Source organism: Chiloscyllium punctatum, chromosome 30, assembly GCF_047496795.1.
Source record: "Chiloscyllium punctatum isolate Juve2018m chromosome 30, sChiPun1.3, whole genome shotgun sequence".
Taxonomy (NCBI): Eukaryota; Metazoa; Chordata; class Chondrichthyes; order Orectolobiformes; family Hemiscylliidae; genus Chiloscyllium; species Chiloscyllium punctatum.
The window spans coordinates 42,269,230-42,285,161 of NC_092768.1; the positions used below are offsets into that span (position 1 = coordinate 42,269,230).

Below are 15,932 nucleotides of genomic sequence, written 5' to 3' on the forward strand. Positions count from 1 at the left end.
CCAGGGACAGCACCCTGCTCCCTCACTGTTCCTATACTGTCCCAGGGACAGCGCCCTGCTCCCTCACTGTCCCAGGCACAGCACCCTGGTCCAACACTGTACCAGGTACAGCTCCCTACTCCCACACTGCTCCCACACTGCCCCAGGCACAGCATCCTGCTCCAACACTGTACCAGGGACAGCACCCTGCTCCCACACTGTCCCAGGGATAGCACCCTGCTCCCTCACTGTCCCAGGGACAGCACCCTGCTCCCTCACTGTCCCTGATACAGCACCCTGCTCCCTCACTGCTCCCACGCACAGCACCCTGCTCCCACACTGCCCCAGGGACAGCACCCTGCTCCCTCACTGTTCCTATACTGTCCCAGGGGCAGCACCCTGCTCCCACACTGCCCCAGGGACAGCACCCTGCTCCCTCACTGTTCCTATACTGTCCCAGGGACAGCACCCTGCTCCCTCACTGTCCCAGGGACAGCACCCTGCTCTCTCATTGCCCCAGGGACAGCAGCCTGCTCCCTCACTATCCAAGGGATGGCACCCTACTCCCAAACTGCTCCTACACTGTCCCAGCGTCAGCACCTTGCTACCACACTGTCCCAGGGACAGCACCCTGCTCCCTCACTGTTCCTATACTGTCCCAGGGACAGCGGCCTGCTCCCTCACTATCCCAGGGACAGCACCCTGCTCCCTCCCTGCTCCCACACTGTCCCATGGACAGCCCTTTGCTCCCTCACTGTTCCTATACTGTCCCAGGCACAGCACCCTGCTCCCTCACTGCTCCCACACTGTCCCAGGATAAGGACCCTGCTCCCACACTGCTCCTACACTGTCCCAGGGACAGCCCCTTGTTCCCTCACTGCTCCCGCACTTTCCCAGGCACAGCACCCTGGTCCCTCACTGCTCCTACACTGTCCCAGGGACAGCCCCCTGCTCCCTCCCTGCTCCTACACTGTCCCAGGGACAGCCCCCTGCTCCCTCCCTGCTCCCACAGTGTCCCAGGCACAGCACCCTGCTCCCACACTGCTCCTACACTGTCCCAGGGACAGCCCCCTGCTCCCTCCCTGCTCCCACACTGTCCCAGGGACAGCCCCCTGCTCCCTCACTGCTCCCACAGTGTCCCAGGCACAGCACCCTGCTCCCACACTGCTCCTACACTGTCCCAGGGACAGCCCCCTGCTCCCTCACTGCTCCCACACTGTCCCAGGGACAGCACCCTGCTCCCACACTGCTCCTACACTGTCCCAGGGACAGCCCCCTGCTCCCTCACTGTCCCAGGGCCGCACCCTGCTCCCTCACTGCACCCACACTGTCCCAGCCCAGGGACAGCATACCACTGCAGCACCATCTGCCAGTTCATTTCGCACCCTTCATGTCTGTCCTTATATGACAGTATTGATGTATAAATGGCGTCCGTTTAGGTAGCTGTGCCGGACAGCATATGCGATAGTATCGATGGGCTGAGCAGCCCACGTGCCTCTCTTGATGGATTGCCTATCCCGTGCTTCCTTCCTGCTGCCTGATGTTGCGGACTGTGCTGTGTGTTCCAGATGCCACGGTGGTGGTGGTGGTCAGCAAGGCGAACGTGCTGCAGGCCATCTACTTCCAGGACAACAGCATGAAGCGGACATTCGAGAGGTTCCCGGAGGTGCTGCTCATGGACGTCACCTACAAGTGGGATACCCTGCGGCTGCCCACCTTCCTGCTGCTGGTGATCGATGGCAATGGCGAGAGCGAGCTGGTGTGCATGTGGTTTGTCCAGAGCGAGGAGCGCGAGACCATCAAGCAGCTGCTGCACATCTTCAAGCAGAAGAACCCAGCGGCAGAGAGGATCCAGACGGTCATGTGCAGCGGAAAATCCAACCAGGGAGAGGTCATCTCCGAGGTGCTGCCGCACAGCAAGCCCATCACCTGCCTCTTCCACACCCTGCGGACCTTCCAGACAGACATCACCACTGACAAGCTGCAAGTGACAGTCGGACAGCGGTGAGTACTGATGCTCCACTCCTTTCCCGGGATACACCTTTATCCCATGTAGTCCTGTCAGCGGGTGTAGTCCTGTCAGCGGGTGCAGTTCAGTCAGTGGGTGTAGTCCTGTCAGCGGGTGTAGTCCTGTCAGCGGGTGCAGTTCAGTCAGTGGGTGTAGTCCTGTCAGCGGGTGCAGTTCAGTCAGTGGGTGTAGCCCTGTCAGCGGGTTTAGCCCTGTCAGCGGATGTAGTCCTGTCAGCGGGTGTAGTCCTGTCAGCGGGTGTAGTCCTGTCAGCGGGTGTAGTCCTGTCAGCGGGCGTAGTTCTGTCAACTAGTGTCGTTCTGTCAACGGGTGTAGTCCTGTCAGCGGGTGTAGTCCTGTCAGCGGGTGTAGCCCTGTCAGCGGGTGTAGCCCTGTCAGCGGGTGTTGTCCTGTCAGCGGGTGTAGTCCTGTCAGCGGGTGTAGTCCTGTCAGCGGGTGTAGTTCTGTCAGCGGGTGTTGTCCTGTCAGCGGGTGTTGTCCTGTCAGTGGGTGTAGTCCTGTCAGCGGGTGTAGTCCTGTCAGCGGGTGTAGTCCTGTCAGCGGGTGCAGTTCAGTCAGTGGGTGTAGTCCTGTCAGCGGGTGTAGTCCTGTCAGCGGGTGTAGTCCTGTCAGCGGGTGCAGTTCAGTCAGTGGGTGTAGTCCTGTCAGTGGGTGTAGTCCTGTCAGTGGGTGTAGTCCTGTCAGTGGGTGTAGTTCTGTCAGTGGGTGTAGTCCTGTCAGCGGGTGTAGTCCTGTCAGCGGGCGTAGTTCTGTCAATGGGCGTAGTTCTGTCAACGGGCGTAGTCCTGTCAGCGGGCGTAGTTCCGTCAGCGGGCGTAGTTCCGTCAGCGGGCGTAGTTCCGTCAGCGGGTGTAGTCCTGTCAGCGGGTGTAGTTCTGTCAGCGGGTGTATTCCCGTCAGCGGGTGTATTCCCGTCAGCGGGTGTAGTCCCGTCAGCGGGTGTAGTCCCGTCAGCGGGTGCAGTCCCGTCAGCGGGTGTATTCCCGTCAGCGGGTGTAGTCCTGTCAGCGGGTGCAGTCCCGTCAGCGGGTGCAGTCCCGTCAGCGGGTGTAGTCCTGTCAGTGGGTGCAATCCCGTCAGTGGGTGCAATCCCGTCAGCGGGTGCAGTCCCGTCAGCGGGTGCAGTCCCGTCAGCGGGTGTATTCCCGTCAGCGGGTGTAGTCCTGTCAGTGGGTGCAATCCCGTCAGCGGGTGCAGTCCCGTCAGCGGGTGTATTCCCGTCAGCGGGTGTAGTCCTGTCAGCGGGTGCAGTCCTGTCAGCGGGTGCAGTCCTGTCAGCGGGTGCAGTTCAGTCAGCGGGTGCAGTTCCATCAGCGGGTGTAGTTCAGTCAGCGGGTGTAGTTCCGTCAGCGGGTGTAGTTCCGTCAGCGGGTGTAGTTCCGTCAGCGGGTGTATTCCCGTCAGCGGGTGTATTCCCGTCAGCGGGTGTAGTCCCGTCAGCGGGTGTAGTCCCGTCAGCGGGTGCAGTCCCGTCAGCGGGTGTATTCCCGTCAGCGGGTGCAGTCCAGTCAGCGGGTGCAGTCCCGTCAGCGGGTGCAGTCCCGTCAGCGGGTGTATTCCCGTCAGCGGGTGCAGTCCTGTCAGCGGGTGCAGTTCAGTCAGCGGGTGTAGTTCAGTCAGCGGGTGTAGTTCAGTCAGCGGGTGCAGTCCTGTCAGCGGGTGCAGTCCTGTCAGCGGGTGCAGTCCTGTCAGCGGGTGCAGTCCTGTCAGCGGGTGTAGTCCCGTCAGCGGGCGTAGTTCCGTCAGCGGGCGTAGTTCCGTCAGCGGGCGTAGTTCCGTCAGCGGGCGTAGTCCTGTGAGTGGGTGCAGTCCTGTCAGCGGGTGTAGTCCTGTCAGCGGGTGTAGTCCCGTCAGCGGGCGTAGTTCCGTCAGCGGGCGTAGTTCCGTCAGCGGGCGTAGTTCCGTCAGCGGGCGTAGTCCTGTGAGTGGGCGTAGTCCTGTGAGTGGGTGTAGTCCTGTCAGTGGGTGTAGTCCTGTCAGCGGGTGTAGTCCTGTCAGCGGGTGTAGTCCTGTCAGCGGGTGTAGTCCTGTCAGCGGGTGTAGTTCTGTCAGCGGGTGTAGTTCTGTCAGCGGGTGTCGTCCTGTCAGCGGGTGTCGTCCTGTCAGCGGGTGTAGTTCTGTCAGCGGATGTAGTTCCGTCAGCGGATGTAGTTCCGTCAGCGGGTGTAGTTCCGTCAGCGGGTGTAGTTCCGTCAGCGGGTGTAGTTCCGTCAGCGGGTGTAGTTCCGTCAGCGGGTGTAGTCCTGTCAGCGGGTGCAGTCCTGTCAGTGGGTGTAGTTCTGTCAGCAGGTGTAGTCCTGAGGCAGAGGCAACCCAGACCTCACATCCCACCTTTATCCCTCATCTTCCGTCTGCCCTTCCCAAACTCCCTGCCTGCCCAGCCGTCATCTCCACTGTGTCACCTCATCCATCTCAGCAGTTCATTGAGAAGGCAGCCAGTTGAGGGTGACGACTTTCAGGAGAGGGCTAGGTACACTTGGGTCTGTTCTCGATGGAATCAAGAAGGATGAGAGGGGGATCTCACTGAAACGTAAAGATTACGCAGAGGGGTCTGGATAGAGTAGACGTGGAGAAGATGTTTCGTCTTGTGGGAGAGAAGGGAGAAGGAATGACCCTCTGAAACACTTGGTAGATGTAATTCATCTCAGTGACAATTTCTGTTTCCATATAACTCCGGCTGCATCACTGTATGTGTGCCTTTTACCTATTTATCAATTACAATACTCAAGGTATCTCCATCTGTCAGGCTACCTCACAACTTACTATTTTTCTTAATGCTTCTGACATTCAATGTCTCTACCTCCCTCTGATTCTCTAGTTACATTGATGTGCATCAATGAAAATGTCAGTCTGTGCATTTGTTGGTAACTGAATCTCATATTGATTTCTATGTCATCTTTGTTGAATTTTCTGCTTTGCTTTTTTTAAATGTGTTCATCGGGTGTGGTCAGGATTTATTGCCTCTTCCCTAATAGCTCTGGAGAAGGGGATTGTCCGCCATGTTTGTGAGTTTTTACATGGCAAGGAGAGTAGGTGACCCATAGTGTTGCCAGAAAGGGACTTCCAGGATTTTGAAGCAATAACAGTGAAGGAGCATCGGAATAGTTCCAAGTCAGGATGGCGTGTGGTTTGAAAGGAAACTTGCAGTTACTGATGGCATTCCCATGTAACCGCTGGGTATTTGAAGTCAGAGCTTTGGAAAGTACTCTCGGAAGAGTCTTGCTGGGTTGCCTCAGTGCATCTTGTAGATGATGGGCCCTCTGTGCATCAGGGACGAGGGGACCGAGTGCCAAAAGTAATGGATTTGGGGCCAGTAAAGCAAGCTACTTTGCCCTGGATGGTGCCACCCTTCTTGAGCGTTGTTGGAGCTGCATTTGTCCAGGCTAGTATTCCATCGCAGCCCTGACACACGTCTTGTCGATGGTGGTCAGGGATTCCTGACATAGAAGTTACCTGCCACAGAATCCCTAACGTCTGACCTGCTCTTAAAGTTTATGAGGCTGATGCAGTTCAGTCTTCGGTCAAAGGTAACACAAAGTGTTAATATAGATATTAGATGTATAGACTCCCTACAGTGTGGAAACAGGCCCTTCGGCCTAACAAGTCCACACCGACCCTCCAGAGAGTAACCCACCAATACACCTAACCAACACATCTCTAAACACTACAGGCAGTTTACCATGGCCAATTTACCTAAACTGCACATCTTTAGATTGTGGGAGGAAACCCACGCAGACCTGGGGAGAAAGTGCAAACTCTACACAGACAGTTGCCCGAGACAGGAATCGAACCAAGGTCCCTGGTGCTGTGAGGCAACGGTGCTAACCACTGAGCCACCGGCTGCCCCGTGAGGGATATAGCTATGGTAATGTCATCGAGTATCAAGGGTCAGTGGTTAGATACTCTATTGTTGGAGGTGGTCATGACCAGGCAACTGTGCAGCACAATGTTTGTTACATTATCAGGACCAAGCCAAATGTAATCCTGGGAGAAAGTGCAGACTGCAGGTGCTGGAGATCAGAGTCAAGGGTGTGGAGCTGGGAAAGCACGGCAGGTCAGGCAGCATCCGAGGAGCAGGAATTCCTGATGAAGGGCTTATGCTCCTCGGATGCTGCCTGACTGGCTGTGCTTTTCCAACACCACACTCTCGAAAGACAATAGACAATAGATGCAGAAGTAAGCCATTCGGCCCTTCGAGCTAGCACTACCATTCATTATGATCATGGCTGATCATTCCTCAATCAGTATCCTGTTCCTGCCTTATCCCCATAACCCTTGATTCCACTATCCTTAAGAGCTCTATCCAGCTCTTTCTTGAAAGTATCCAGAGACTTGGCCTCCACAGCCTTCTGGGGCAGAGCATTCCATACACCCACCACACTCTGGGTGAAGAAGTTTCTCCTCAACTCTGTTCTAAGTGGCCTACCCCTTATTTTTAAACTGTGTCCTCTGGTTCGGGACTCACCCATCAGTGGAAACATGCTTCCTTCCTCCAGAGTGTCCAACCCTTTAATAATCTTATATGTCTCAATCAGATCCCCCTCATCCTTCTAAACTCAAGGGTATACAAGCCGAGTCGCTCCAATCTTTCAACATATGATTGTCCCGCCATTCCGGGAATTGACCTTGTGAACCTACGCTGCACTTCCTCAATAGCCAGAATGACCTTCCTCAAATTTGGAGACCAAAACTGCACACAATATTCCAGGTGCGGTCTCACCAGGGCCCTGTACAGCTGCAGAAGGATCTCTTTGTTTCTATACTCAATTCCTCTTGTTATGAAGGCCAGCATGCTATTAGCTTTCTTCACTGACTGCTGTATCTGCATGCCTACTTTCATTGACCAATGTACAAGAGCACCTAGATCTCATTGTACTGCCCCTTTACCTAACTTGACTCCATTTAGGTAGTAATCTGCCTTCCTGTTCTTGACACCGAAGTGGATAACCACACATTTATCCACATTAAACTGCAAGTGCCATGCACCTGTCCACTCACCTAGCCTATCCAAGTCACCCTGTATTCTCCTAACATCCTCCTCACATTTTACCCTGCCACCCAGCTTTGTGTCATCAGCAAATTTGCTAATATTACGTTTAATGCCTTCATTTATATCATTAGTGTACATTGTAAACAGCTGCGGTCCCAGCACCGAACCTTGTGGTACCCCACTGGTCACCGCCTGCCATTCTGAAAGGGATCCACTTATCATTACTCTTTGCTTCCTGTCAGCCAGCCAACTTTCAATCCAAGTCAGTATTTTGCCCCCAGTACCATGTGCCCTAATTTTGCTCACTAATCTCCTATGTGGGACTTTATCAAAGGCTTTCTGAAAGTCCAGGTACACTACATCCACTGGCTCTCCCTTGTCCATCTTCATAGTTACATCCTCAAAAAATTCTAGAAAATTAGTCAAGCACGATTTCCCGTTCGTAAATCCATGCTGACTCTGACCTATCCTGTTATTGCTATCCAGATGAGTCGTAATTTTGTCTTTTATAATTGACTCCAGCATCTTTCCCACCACTGACGTCAGGCTAACCGGTCTATAATTCCCTATTTTCTCTCTCCCTCCTTTCGAGAAAAGTGGGACAACATTAGCTACCCTCCAATCTGCAGGGACTGATCCTAAATCTATCGAACATTGGAAAATGATTACCAATACGTCCATGATTTCTAAAGCCGTCTCCTTGAGTACTCTGGGATGCAGACCATCAGGTCCCAGGGACGTATCAGCCTTCAGGCCTAACGGTTTATCCACTACCATTTCCTGCCCAATATAAATTCCCTTCAGTTCATCCTCCCGCAGTCCAAGGGTTAGGTGAATTAGCAGTGTAGAATTGCCCCACTATGTCAGAGGGATGTGCAGATCAGGCATGGGGGAATGCAGGGCTCCGGGGATGGGGTAGGTGGGTGGAATGCAGTTCTGAGGGTCAGTGTGGACTCAATGGGCCAAATGGCTTCACACGCTGCAGTGATGCTGTGACTGTGCAGAACTGTTTTAGGACGCGTCTCTGCATTTTTCCCAGGAGAAAGGGAGTGTTTTTTTTTTGTTTCTCGCCTCCCACGGCCATTTTGATTTGTTTTCTTATTCCCACCCCCCCCAGGAACCTGCTGCTGGAGATCCTGCATAACATGTGCTACGCGGCGTCGGCCGAGGAGTACGACCTGTTGTACCACCAGCTGCTGGACACCAACGCCCAGCGGGCGATCGACTACTTCCACCGTCAGTGGCACGGCAGCCGCGGGCAGTGGGTGGAGAGCTTCAAGCACGAGGGCGAGACCTACCTGACCAGCACCGTCAAACGGGTGGAGCTGCTGAGCCAGCAGCTGCAGGCCCGGCTGGGCAAGCCCGCCGACTCTGCCGGCCTGGCGGAGGGCCTGCTGAGGGCGGTGGGCGGCCTGCGGGCCGAGAGCGAGGGCCGGGACGGCCAGCAGCAGCTGCGGAGCCTGCCGGCGGAGTCTGGCCCGGTTGCTGCGGCCTACTGGGAGCTGCTTACCGGCTACGCCTTCGCGCGGGTGCGTCGCGAGCTGGAGGAGGCTGAGTGGGTGAGCTTCCTGAGCGCCGGGCCCGAGCGGGCGCGGCCCGCCTGCCGCCGCCGGGCACTGCTCACCGGGACCGCCGGCTGCCAGTGCGCCTTCCGCACCGCCATGAAGCTACCGTGCCGCCACCTGCTGGCGCTGCGGCGGCTGCGGGGGCATGAGCTGTACGACCCAGCGTTGTGCTCGCCACGCTGGAGCCGCCGGCACTGCCAGAGGGACCAGCCGCCGCCAGCGCTCCTCCTGCCAGAGCCCGAGCCTGTCCCTGCCCAGCCGCCAGCAGCCGCGCCCCCCTTGCTCGGGGAGCAGACCCCAGCGGTGGCAGCCACCGCGGCGCAGCAGGAGCGCTACAGCCAGGCGTACCGGCTCTCCCAGAAACTCTCACTGCTCGCGGCCGGCTGCCCCGCCGAGGAGTTCGACAGCTGCCTGGCCGTCATGACCGCCGTCACCAACATCTGGGCTCGGGGCGGCCAAGTGCAGGTCACCGAGCTGAACGGTTGGTAACTGTCTTCGGCAAGATATGTGTGTGTGTGTCTGTGTGGGTGTGTATGTCAGTGTGTGTGTCTCTGTGTGTGTGAGTCTATGTGTGTGTCTGTGAGTATGTATGTGTCGGTGTGGGTGTGTCTGTGAATGTGTGTGTGTGGGTCGGTGTGGGTGTGTCTTGAGTCTGTGTGTGAGTGTGTGTGTATGTGTCTGTGTGTGTGTTGATGGAGGGGGCAGCAGGAGGCTACGGTGCAAAAAACAAATTCAATCATAGAATCTCCGCAGTATGGGAACAGGCCCTTTGGCCCGACACGTCCACACTGACCCTCCGAAGAGTATCCCACCCAGACCCATTCCCCTGTTACTCTTCAGTTACCTCTGACTAACCTACACATCCCTCAACACTATGACCAATTGACCTGGCCTGCACATCTTTGGACTGTGGGAGGAAACCGGAGCACCCGGAGGAAACCCACGCAGACACGGGGAGAATGTGCAAACTCCACACAGACAGTCACCTGAGGCTGGAATCGAACCCAGGTCCCTGGTGCTGTATGGCTGCAGTGCTAACCACTGCGCCACGGTGCCACCCATAAATTTCTTTAGGGTTTGAGCTACAGGGAGAGGCTGAATAGACTGGGGCTGTTTTCTCTGGAGTGTCGGAGGCTGAGGGGTGACCTTATAGAAGTTTATAAAATCATGAGGGGCATGGATAGGATAAATAGACAAAGTCTTTCCCTGAGCTGTGGGAGTCCAGAACTAGAGGGCATAGGTTTAGGGTGAGAGGGGAAAAAATTTAAAAGAGACCTATAGGGGCAACTCTTTCATGCAGAGGGTGGTGCGTGTGTGGGATGAGCTACCAGAGAAAGTGGTGCAGGTGGGTGCAATTACATTTTAAAAGCATCTGAATGGGTATATGAACAGGAAAGGTTTAGAGGGATATGGACCAACTGCTGGCAAATGAGACCAGATTAGTTTAAGATATCTGGTTGTCATGGACGAATTGGAACAAGGGATCTGTTTCTGTGCTGGGTGGCATGGTGGCTCAGTGGTTAGCACTGCTGCCTCACAGCACCAGGGTCCCAGGTTCGATTCCAGCCTCAGACGACTGTCTGTTTGGAGTTTGCACAGTCCCCCCGTGTCTGCATGGGTTTCCTCCTGCAGTCCAAAGATGTGCAGGTTAGGTGAATTGGCCATGCTATATTGCCCGTAGTGTTAGGCGCATTAGTCAGGGATAAATGTAGGGGAATGGGTCTGGTTGGGTTACTCTTCGGAGGGTCGGTGTGGACTTGTTGGGCTGAAGGGCCCGTTTCCACACTGTAGGAAATCTAATCTCTGTGACTCTATGTATTCATTCACAGGATGAGGGAGTCACTGCCTAGGCCAGCCTTTATTGCCCCTCCATAATTGCCCAAAGGGTATTTCAGAGTCAACCACATTGCTGTGGGTCTGGAGTCACATGGAGGCAGTTTCCTTCCCTCAAGGACGTGAGTGAACCAGATGAGTTTTGTTCTCCCCCAACAGCCGATATTGGATTCATGGTCATTGTTAGACTCTTGATTCCAGATCTTTACTGGATTCAAGTTCCACCCTCTGCCTTGATTCGAGGCCAGGTGCCCAGAATATTACCTGAATCTCTGGATTAGCAGTATAGTGATAATACCACTAGGCCATTACCTCCCCAATGGGTGTACAAAAAAAGCAAGAGCACATGCAAACACGACAACACTACAAATGGTGTGCGGCGTGTGCATGTAATCTGATACACAGTGTGTGCTGGAGAAACATCTGACAACGCTGTTTCAGTGGTTAGCACTGCTGCTTCACAGCACAGGGGACCCAGGTTCGGTTCCATCTCCGGAGTTCACACGTTCTCCCTCTCTCCTGCCTCCCCCCACAATCCAAAGATGTGTGGGTTAGCTAGAATCAGTTTTTTTTAATGATGTGCACTAAAGACCTTTTTGATGCTCAGTTTGTGAGGAGTCCAATGAGGGATGAATCATGTAATGGGAAATGAACAAGTGCAGATCCACGAAGTAACTGTAGGTGAATGTTTAACTGATAATGATCATCCAACAGGTTTATAATAGCAATTTAGTAAGATATAAGTAAGACAAACAGCATCGTCTTAAATAGAATGGAGAGAAGCTAAAAGTAGGACTTGAGAAGAACTTGGGGAAAATAGACTCGGAAAAGTATTGAACAAAGACACTATATATGTTTAAAACAGTAATCAATAATCTGCGAGAGAGAGATTCTACTAAAGGAACAAAACAATGAATACATATTTTGATGAATAAATAAGTTGGCAACGTTTAAAGTAAAAGCTGCATTAAGTATATGGGCAGTGAGGGATAGGATGATGTACTATTGCATTGGAAACATGAAAATCAATATTCTGTGGAACATGTCAGGAATACAGGAAGAATCTGAATTGGGATAGGCTCTAAGCAATGGACGCAAAAAGCTCTTGGGAAATAAAAATACTAAATAACAATTTTTGCCTCTTTAGTTAGCAAAGCAATGCCATTGGAAGATGGTAAAGAGATATGTGAACATTTAAGATAGAAATGCGGGCGATAATTAATAAACCAAACTCCGAGAACATGAGAAGCGTAGGGATGACTCAAATTCTTTTGTATCAGAAGAAGTTACAAAAGAGAACAGAGGCTTTATTACATATTGTATTGTAGATGTGAAAATCTATATACCACCCATGTCCTCTGTTGCGATCACATTTTCTATCGTTCACTCTGGTGTCCACTGTGTTGCATGTGTCATCTGTCGCTGGTTACTACCATGTCCTTTAATCACTATTTATTTGCCACATCCAGTATTGTCAATTGTTGTCGCATGCGTGCACTGTCACTGGTTGTGGCCTCTTGTTGCCAGGTATTGGCATGTATTGTCTCACTACTTGTTACCATGTTTTTTTGCCACCAGTGCCACGCACGCTTTGCATTGCCACTTGTTAAGTGCCCCCTTACCTTGTTACTACGCTTGATCATTATTAATGTTTGTGACTGAATGCATCTACAAGTTACTTTTGTGAATATTACTGTCCTCTAACATCACTCACCAGGGCTTGCTACTTTATTTTCAGTGACTCGCCCAGGAGAGGACAGACCGCCAACACCCAAAACCATGCCAAGTGAGGTTAACAACACAAATCAGAACTGAGTTTAAACCCAGCGCACATCGGACAAGAGAAACTCCTCATGTTCACCGGGGATGGATTGCCCTTACTCTGATCCGGTTTCAGGATGTGCACAGATGGATTAGGCTCGTACACTCACCCTCAGACACACTCGTCCGTGATCATCACTGCACAGCGAGCTGTCTCACTGGGCCTTTGGTTTGACTGTGACGTTAATTCATTTGAAGGCCTGAAGGTCAGTTGAATTGGCCTGTCATAAACAAGAGAGAGATTCTGTGGTGATCCTGGTGAAACCTGCCACGATTTCTGTCGGGAATTGCCGGTTTGTTCCCATCAGTAAGGTGTTTAACTCTCAATGGATGAGAGTACAAACGTAACAAGAGGAAGAGAGGCAAGAGCACTGGACTTTTAAGCCCGAACAGTAGCAAATGCAGAGTGTGTGAGCAGAGAGCCATGTTGAAGTCAACAGTGTGTCCACACCTTTGGTATGTTTCTGATAATGGCATTGACGGGCAAGATAGGTTTGTTCAAACGGTTGAACAGATACTGATACTTCCCTCATTTCGAGGTACAACCATCTGTTTTTCACTAAGGAGCCTGGAGACAGGTTTGGATGGACGGTTGGAGAGGCTGCCATCTGATCAGGCCCGTGACTGAAGCTGGAACAGTAAAAGGCCATTCAGCCCCTTATGACCAGGGATTGTTGGGCAGTGAGTTGACAGAATTCTCCCTACCCTCCTGCCAGCCTGTATTACTTACAAACTATCACACCCTCCCCACCCTCAAAGAAAAAGCAGGTTTAATGGGGCAAGACATTTATTGCAGGGCCACGAATGGAACTTGGGTCTTTCCTGGTCAGTTGTGATCATGCAGCACCCTTTGCATGTCCTTCCCTTACTCGGACAGTATGGGAGAAACGGGAGGGTCAGCACATCCTTCAGGTAAAAACAGAAAAGGTCAGAGACATGCAGTGCCTGGAAAGAGCAGAGAGATTATAACATTTAATCCATGTGTTAACCCTTCATCAAATTCCAACAGGTTCTGCCTCAATATGGGATCAATAAGAACTATTCTCTAAAATTACCGAAGAATGTACACTTCGCAGTTAAGGATTGAGGATTTGGACTTTACTGGCAGTGTGATTTACAGATTCCCAACAATCTCTCTGCTCTTCACAGACACTGCATGTCTCCTGCTTCTACCTAAAGGATGGGTTGAACCTCCCATTTCTCACATGCTGTCCTAATAAGGGAAGGACACTGCAAAGGAGAAATCAGCCAACTCTCTGCCCAACAATCCCTGCTGATCTCATGAGGGGCTGAATGGCCTTTTACTGTTCCTACTTCAGTCACAGGCCTGATCAGACGGCAGCCTCTCCATCCGCCAGTCCATACCTGTAACCAGGCTCCTGAGGGAAGAATAGGCTTGCGAGGTGCCAACACTGCATTCCCTCCCCACTCTCCCCCCCTGTCTCTCACTTGCTCGCCCCCTCTCTTGTTCTCTCTCCATTACTTTGTCCTTTCCCTCACTGTTGTGCTACTTTCTTTTGTGTTGTTTCCTTTCTCCCTGGTGCACTCTACCTTGCCTCATGGTCCTTTTTCACTTTCTCGTTTTCTCCGGTTGCTAAATCTGACCTAAAATCAAAAAGGGCCAGGGAAATTCAGAGGGCCTGGTAACATCTGCAGAGACAGAGAAACAGTTAACTTTCTGAGTCCAATGTGACCCAAATTAAGAACTCAGTTCTTCAGAGCATGGTTACAGAGAGTCATTAGACTCCAAATGTTGGGTTTGTTTCTCCCTTCACAGGTGCTGCCAAACCTGCTGAGTTTCTCCATCACTTCCTGTTTGCATTGCAGATCTGCACCTACATTATTTTTGCTTTTATCTTCATCTGACCAGTTCTCCCAAATTTCTGGCATTCTCTGTGCCCTCCTTGCCAGACAGTTGAGTCTAAATTGTTGAGATTCTCTTCCGAGCTCCGTGCAATGGCTGATTCTTTCTGATCAATGTACCCGATCGATTCTCATGTGAATGAAATTTTTATGAATACATCAGGTCTTTTTGGATACGCGAAGCATTGTTCCAACAATGTTGGGATAGCTCTATGTATAGCACTGGTTTGAATTAACTTCCTTTAGTGTGTGAAAGGTCGATGTGATTGTGAATTGTTCACACTTTTTAACAATGTCGTGGGGCTCATGTATAGAGTGCTTTCTGTACAATAAAGGCTTTTCTTTCACAAGCAATGGCTCCATTTGTTGCTTTATGTCTAATTCCCATTCTAGTCACGGGAATGGCCTGTTATTGGTATTACCTGGATAATCACTGATAGCAAATGGAGAGTTGTGTAAATTGCTAAACTGTTTGCAGCCAACAGAACCGTAGTCTAATCAAACATTCCTGGTATCTTCGTTGGTTTGTGACACAAAAATGACATCGATTGAGCTGAATGAGTCTCTTAAAGCTGCAAAAATGGCGAGTTCAGTGTCATCTCTCTCTAATGCAGTGCTTCCCAATCTATTTCTCAGTGTGACCCCATTTTAAAGCATGGAAACTTAACATAATCCCAGATATCAATGAGGTCAAAAGTAGACAGGCAGGAGGCTGGAAGAACACAGCGAGCCAGGCAGCATCAAGAGAAGAAGGGTTACACCCGAAACGTCGACTTCTCCACCTCCTGATGCTGCCTGGCTCGCTGTGCTCTTCCAGCCCCCTGCCTGTCTACTTCGGTTTCCAGCATTTTGTGTCTCTAACCAAGTCAACAAAATCAAGCCAGCGACAATGTTTCATTTTTCTCATTTCTATGCAACTTCGTATTCTCCTCTCCTTCCCTGAGGAATTAGATGGTGCTAATTCCCAACTTGAATGTCACAGTGATTATCTGGTAGTAGCAGTTTGCCACGTGTTTCTCCGGGCCTTCAAGTAGCTCTACATTCATCACAATGTCCCTCCGTGCTCCATGGACACCATACTCTTTTACCCACCCACCACAAAAAGTCAGCATGGGCAAACCACGATCCTCATCACATTATTTGTTTTTTTCCCAGATCAACCCGCGCACCACTTCAGCAACTCAAGACTTCGCTTTGGAACTTTGCACCACTTCCGATCTGTCAGGTAACTTACTGTGTGCGTAGACATGCATTTCATGTATCAACGCAGGACAGGCATTATGGCTCTGAGATTAATTTCTCAGCATCAGGGTCCCAGTGGTTAGCACTGCTGCCTCACAGCATCAGGGTCCCAGGTTCGATTCCAGCATCTGTGTGGAGTTTGCACATTTTCCTCATGTCTGCGTGGGTTTCCTCCGGGTGCTCCGGCTTCCTCCCACAGTCCAAAAATGTGCAGGTTAGGTGAATTGGCTGTGCTAAATTGCCCATAGTGTTAGTCAGAGGAAAGTGGGTCTGGTGGGTTACTCTTCGGAGGGTCGGTGTGGACTAGTTGGGCTGAAGGATCTGTTCCCTCACTGTAGAGAATCTAATCTAATCTTACTTTGCACTGATTTGGAGGCTGCCAGTGTCTACGGATGCATGGGTTTATTCAGCACTGAGGGAAAGGTAGGCATTTCGTCTTGGTGCAGTGGACAGCAAAGGGGTGGCTGTACAGCAGTGTGCTACATCAATGTCACATCTACACTATGTGTCAACAGTTTACACAGCAAGGCAAAAGTGAGGACTGCAGATGCTGGAAACCAGAGTTTAGATCAGAGTGGTACTGGAAAAGCACAGCAGGTCAGGCAGCATC

General features: G+C 51.8%; 1 protein-coding gene across 2 annotated transcripts in view; it reads left to right on the forward strand.

The window, feature by feature from the left end:
* The window catches only part of LOC140455438 (uncharacterized), a 37,442-nt gene extending 23,012 nt beyond the window's left edge, over nt 1-14,430 (forward strand). For both annotated transcript variants that reach the window (XM_072550308.1, XM_072550309.1), the window contains exons 7-9: nt 1,548-1,983; nt 8,116-9,044; nt 12,135-14,430. In XM_072550308.1, the coding sequence (XP_072406409.1) occupies nt 1,548-1,983; nt 8,116-9,044; nt 12,135-12,211 (1,442 nt within the window). In that variant the 3' untranslated portion in view covers nt 12,212-14,430. The remainder of the gene's footprint in view (nt 1-1,547; nt 1,984-8,115; nt 9,045-12,134) is intronic.
* Nucleotides 14,431-15,932: the final 1,502 nt, after the last annotated feature.